This window comes from Anoplophora glabripennis, unplaced genomic scaffold (assembly GCF_000390285.2).
Source record: "Anoplophora glabripennis isolate ALB-LARVAE unplaced genomic scaffold, Agla_2.0 scaffold3402, whole genome shotgun sequence".
In the NCBI taxonomy this organism is placed as follows: domain Eukaryota; kingdom Metazoa; phylum Arthropoda; class Insecta; order Coleoptera; family Cerambycidae; genus Anoplophora; species Anoplophora glabripennis.
In genome coordinates, this window is record NW_019419490.1 from 1 (window position 1) to 6,593 (window position 6,593).

At 38.8% G+C, this 6,593-nt stretch overlaps 1 protein-coding gene across 1 annotated transcript; it reads left to right on the forward strand.

The window, feature by feature from the left end:
- Positions 1-6: 6 nt before the first annotated feature.
- On the forward strand, positions 7-5,796 carry LOC111692779 (the record flags this gene model as incomplete). The annotated part of the gene is made up of 6 exons (XM_023456895.1): positions 7-1,302; positions 2,769-2,822; positions 2,900-3,088; positions 3,211-3,343; positions 4,485-4,625; positions 4,678-5,796. Coding segments are annotated over 6 exons (2,529 nt in total), but the record flags the coding sequence as incomplete, so codon positions are not given.
- Positions 5,797-6,593: the final 797 nt, after the last annotated feature.

The following is a 6,593-nucleotide window of genomic DNA, read 5'->3' on the forward strand; positions in this document are numbered from 1 at the left end:
TTTTGATTTAGACAAGAAAGCGATAATGAGGAGAGCGAATGGTCGGAACCCGATCTGCCGGAAACGTTACCCCCGGAAGCGGAAAGTCAGTCCGCTCACACTTACGACAGTCAGATGAAGGGGCCTCACCATCGACACACCCCCAGCCAGGACTCTTGCTGTTCCAACGATACGCTTTTCAACTTGGAAGATCTGACGTGCGTCGCCGGAGACGCCGAAAAGGAGAATGATCTCGTAAAATGTGACGTTCCCGAAACGGAAGTTCCAGTCGAGAATATATTGGAAAGTAACGAGGTTACGTTCGAAGAGATATGCGTGGACTTCGAGGAAAAAACCCCAAACACGATTCCCGATAACGTTAACGAGACGGGTGTAAAATCCGAGACAAATAACAACACCAAAGACGAGAATTTGAATAGTACGAATGCGGAAGAAACGGAGGACGTCCAGGCGGGTTCCAATTTGAATATCGAAGGTGATCGGGGGAGAAACGCGTCCGAAATGAAAAATAACGAAAGCAGGGATTATATAAGCGAATTCCTCACCCAAGAAATCGAACACAGTTCTAAACAGTCCAGCGAAGGATCAAGTTCCGAATCGACGGAAGGAAACGCGATGGTTTTCAAGAAGACCCAAGTCGCCCCGCTACCGTCTCCCGAGGACAACCCCTGGAAGCAACTGCCCGCCTCCTTGTTGAGCTACGACAAAGTAATCTCTCAAAACAATTCGCTACTCTTGCCCGCGACTGAATCAAACGACGTAGTACCTGAATTCAACGATCTTCCCGAACCCAATGGTATAACGGAATCTCAACACGAACCCGTCGGCGAGGAGTGCTCGACGTTTCAAGACGATGACGTTCACGGGAACATCAAACACGAACAACCGGATTATGAAAATATCAAAGTGAAGGAACCGTTCTACGAGAACGTGAAAGACGCCCCGCCGGTTTACGAAAACGTGAAAGACGCGCAACCCGTCTATGAAAACTTTGACGTTTCCAGCGATATTTATAACGAAGTGGACTACGTGAACATAGTGAATCTGGAGAACAGCAAGAATAACGTCGAGTACATGAACGAGAAGAAAGACTGTGCCGTCTGCGATCAGGACGATAATAAAATCGAGACCGGCCGCGACGAGGACATATTCGGCATGCTGACCGATATAAAATTCAACGGGCCCACCGAAAACCAGTTAATTTCGACGTCGTTCAGCGAGAGCAACGATATCAACGACGAACAGGACTGGGACAGCGGTTCGGACACGAGGTCGAGTTCTAGCGGCGAGTTTATTTGGAAGGTGAGTTCCTTGCTTGGCGGTAGCGTGTGCGTTTTGGATAAGTTGGATAATGTTTGAATGTTGGCGATTTATAAACTTTTTTCGTTGCCGTTCCCATTCACATTGACGGGTACGGGGAGTAATAAAGAGTATAAAAGAACGGCAACGAACAGGGTTTTATAAACAAGCCTCGATGTGCTGTTGCAATCGATACAAAGTAGTAAATATTGCGGAATGTTTTGTGACTAATCGGAGTTTAATTATTCAGTGTTGTAGTCTTGCAAATTGTCTTTGTTTTGAATTAAAGAGGAAAAGATGGAAACATTTTGAGAAAAAGGGGGGAAGCAAATAGTGCAATTGAGATAGTAATATTTTATGGACGACTTGTTTAAATGAACGACTCATTGGAAGGAATAATTACTCATTCAAAAAAATGACTCGTTCAAATGAAATACTCATTCGAGGGAACTACTCATACAACTGATTGACTAATTGAAACAATTTGGTCAAATGAACCTTAAAAGGAATTACTCGTTCAAATAGAATACTCATTCGAGAGAATTACTCATTCAACTGAAGGACTCATTGAAAGGATTTATTCATACAAATTAACGACTCACTCAATTGAATGACTCATTCAAATGAAATACCCATTCGAGAGAATTACTCATTCAAATGAACGACTCGTTCAAATGAAATGCTCATTCGAGGGAACTATTCGTACAACTGATTGACTAATTGAATCAATCTGTTCAAATGAACCTTAAAAGGAATTACCCGTTCAAACAAAATACTCATTCGAGAGAATTACTCATTCAACTGAACGACTCATTGAAAGAATTTATTCATACAAATGAACAACTCACTCAATTGAATGACTCGTTCAAATGAAATACCCATTCGAGAGAATTACTCATTCAAATGAACGACTCGTTCAAATGAAATGCTCATTCGAGGGAACTACTCGTACAACTGATTGACTAATTGAAACAATCTGTTCAAATGAACCTTAAAAGGAATTACTCGTTCAAGTAAAATACTCATTCGAGAGAATTACTCATTCAACTGAACGACTCATTGAAAGGATTTATTCATACAAATGAACGACTCACTCAATTGAATGACTCGTTCAAATGAAATACCCATTTGAGAGAATTACTCATTCAAATGAACGACTCGTTCGATCATCGCATTAAAATATAAGGAATTTTACCTAAATTGAACTGAATGCTTCTTTGCAAATCGCAATTGCATAGTCTCTAGTGGAAGAAGTAAAACTGTTGCTTCCCCAGCTTTCTCAAAATGTAAACGTAACTAATAGATACTCCCGAAGGAGCGAAAAAGTTGATTCGCGTACCTCGAGACGAAACATCTATCGTGCCACGCAAAGTCGATTTTATCAACCTTTTCGCTCCTGACCTTTCGTAAGCTTCTGTCCTTGTGCTACTGCGAATAAATCTCTGTCTGTTATGTGTTCGTGAAATCAGGAGGGGGAGCATGAGGAGTCTCTCAAGGCCCTACGAGCTGCCCCGCAAGACGTGGTAAGTGATCGGTAACCCGACGATTGTCACGTAAATTTCCGAGGTTTACTTTAACGTGCCGTGTCGTTCCTGTTTAGTTGGAAGACATCAAACCGATGGAAGGGATAGCGGAGGAGAGCACCGATGATGAGAGCGACGTGAGCAGCGGCACCAGCGATGAGGAGGGGGAGGCGCCCGAGTTTGTCCCGTCTGCGTGGGATAAGTTTGCCACCCCGATGAAGTCGGCCCTCAGGTCGCCGGAGAAAACCCTCGGAAAGACGGAGAAGGTGAGAAGGATTTATAGAATCTAATGTGTTCTAATCAACTTAGGCCCCAAAATTGTTACGCCGAGTGTAATTAATGACCCTTCGACCTCTAACTAAATAATAACGTTTCCATAATTTTTCAGAATAAATCGAAAGGCGTTTGGTTTAAGAAACAAAAGTACCACTGTGTCTATGAATATCCAAGGGAACCCGAGAGCCCCGTTTTACAGAGTCAAGATTTATGGAAACCTCAATTGGATTACAGTTCGTTTACAGGTAAAATATGTTCAAATGTTATATTTTTTTTATTTATTTTAAATACGAAGAAATAATAATAAGCAGCAAATAATTTTTAAAATTACAAACAGTTCATCGTAGTGTTGAGATAAAAAAAAATGTGTCGGCGAAAAATGGTGTAGGGAAATCGCTGGAATTTATTTTTTGAGTTCCTCAGTTTGCCGCAATAAGCATTACAAAAACGTATTTTTGTTCTTTGTTTTCATTTTAATCCCGAGTAAATTTTGTCATTTAATTTAATAATTTCTATTGAAATTTTAGTATAACGGACCCTTGAAATATTATCGGTTCATTCTCTGATAGAGTAGTTCAAACGTCTCAGTATTGGTGATCTGGATCAGCGAGTTGTAAAACTTGTTCTACGGAAGAAATATCTTTCTTAACCTGAGTAGGGTGTTAAAATCTTGGTAGTCGTTAAAATTTCTACTATAAATTTATATTGCAGAGAATAAAATATATGTGACCGTTAAAGTACACAGAATACACAAAATCGTTGCCCTACGCGAAGTCAATGAGGATATTTTCAACACGGCACGTAGTAATTTTGATATTGGCCGATTCAGTATTGCCAAACAAGTGGGACGTTTGAACTACTCTATCAAATTTTTATTTTTTTTAACAGCTCGCCAAGTTACTTTACCATTAACGGTCACTAAAAATTTTGATAGTCAAGATACAAATTCATTAAAGCTTCATATTTTATCACGCCTTTAAAATTTAACGGCAAGATATGTCGTGACGTCGTGTTAAAATTATTTTGATCGATCTTTGGTTCGTTAATCAGTATTTTTTATATAAAACTGCTTTTTTGGTGTTACATTATTTTACGTAAGCAAATATTACATCAGACTAAGTCTGTGAAATATTTTTGCATACAAAAAACATTGTTTTCGGGAGCGTGTAACGAAGTCCAAGTATATTTTATTACTTTTCAGTTAAATTTGTTGCGGAGTTTAATTTAACAGCACACGAATTTTTTCCTGCTTAAGATTTCTGCAAACATAACCTGACCCGTATTTCACTTTTTAACATCAAGATTTTCATTCATTTCATAATCATCGATCGCACTTTCACATGATTTGTACTACCTTGTACTGAATACTCAATGAATCGATTTCAGACTGGGAATTTGACGCAGACACATATTTCCCCACATCGGTGGACGATAACGATATTTTCCCAAGTGGGTATAGCTACCAACCCAAAAGCGTTTCCAGTAGAAATCTGTACCAACTGACCAATATATCTGATTTTGTCCCAAGTAAGACGCCGCGAAACAATTTAATTTTTCATTTTAACACTTTATTTTGTAGGTATCGCCGGCCTGGAAGACGAGTTTTTCGTTAGTAGTTCCGCGAGGCCCTTCGACGCCGTCAGTAATCTGAGCTCGCAGTTCTTCCCGGGCGGCTCCGCCTGGAACGGGGAGAATGCGACCCCGGACAGCGGCATGGAAGACGGCACGCCGGGCAGCTCGACGGAGACGAACGAACCCGACGTAAAGACGCATTTGGTCGTGAGTCTGAAGAACTTGGCGTCGGAGGCTGTTAAAAAAAGTAAGCAGACGAGCATCAAGAGCAACGACTCCCTAGGCGGCCTCAGGCACACCAGGAACAAGTTAAAATTAGATCTGCCGCCAAGTCCGAGCGCTTTCACCTCTACGAAGATGTTCACCGTGGAGCCCATGCCGGAGCCGGTGATCAGGGAGAAGCCGACGTTTACGACGTTTGGGAAGAGCAGGTTTTCGGTCCAACATGTGGATACGCCGCCGGACGAATCGAAGAATAAGAACGTCTCGTTCGAGGCCTTGCCGTACAAGCCGTTGGCAGAAATGGAGCCCTGCGAGGATGTCGATCACCAAAGCAAGTTCAGCCGGGAAAAGCACATTTTACAGGATAAATTCGATTGCGGCAAAGGGCACAGCGAGTTCATAAGGGGAGAAGCTAGTTTGCTGGACAGCGCAGACGAAGATAGCGGCATCGAGTCCAGCACGCTCGAGAGAAAAACGAGTAACTATGGCCTGCTGCAGTGAAGCAGTAACTTCTTTGTTGGAATTGATTTTTGTTGTTACGGGAACGTAAAAGGGCCGGATATTTATCTTTTTTGTCTGTTTAAAATTTTGAATTCTGTTTTTATCACTTTTATTCCCAATTTAAGAAATTTTGGGGTTAAATGAGAAATTTTAATTCGAACTTGAAACTTTGTGTTTAAACTCGAAATTTCGCAATTTAACTAGAAATTTCTCGCTTCTACTTTGAATTTCGTTTATCAACTTGAAATTTCAAGTTTTTGAATTAGCAAATTTGAATTTAGATACAAAATTTTGGAATCCAACTGGAAATTTCGACTTAAAACAAGAAATTTGGAATTAGAACTTACAACTTTGTGTTGAAACTCGAAATTTTTAGTTTTTGTGGCTTGAAATATAAAATTTCGAGTTTCAACTTAAATTTTCAAGTTCTGAACTTGAAATTTTTCACTTTGAATTTGTAATATTTCAAATTGTAATGCTTTCGAGTTTGAATTTGAAAGTTTGCATTTAAACTCAAAATTTTTAATTTAAATCGCGAAATTACAAGTTTCTACTTGAAATTTCTATTTCAAGACTACAAATTTTTAATTTTAGCACAGTTTTTCAAGTGAAATAAAAATTTCAAAATTCCGACATTTTCGAGTTTAAATTTGAAATTTTAAGTAGGACTTTCAAATTTTATATTTCAAATTAAACTTGAAAATTTCAAGTTAAATTGTTGAAATTCAAAATTTCATGATTCAAAGTTAAAACTTGTCGTTTTGAAATAGAAATTTTAACGAAAAACTCAAAATTTTGTTTTAAATTAAAAATTTCAAATTCTTATAATTTCAAGTTTAAACAAAAAATTTAGAGTTTGTACTTGAAACTGTGTTGGAACTCAATATTTAGTGATCGAGTTTAAAATTTTGGGTTGGAATTTGAAACGTGAAATTTCAAATTCCAGCTTAAAATTTCATGCTCCGAACTTGAAATTTGCACTCTCAAATGCAAATTTTCAAAAACCTGACAATTTAAGTACGTATTCCAAACTTCACGTTTCGAATTATAAATTGCAAGTTTAAATTCAAAATTTTGTAATTAAAACGCCAAGTTTCATTTTTAAAACGTTTCTACGCTTTTATACTTTGTAACACGCGAAAAGCGTTATTTTTATATCGACCTTTTTATTACTCACGATTAACCGGGATTAACGAAACT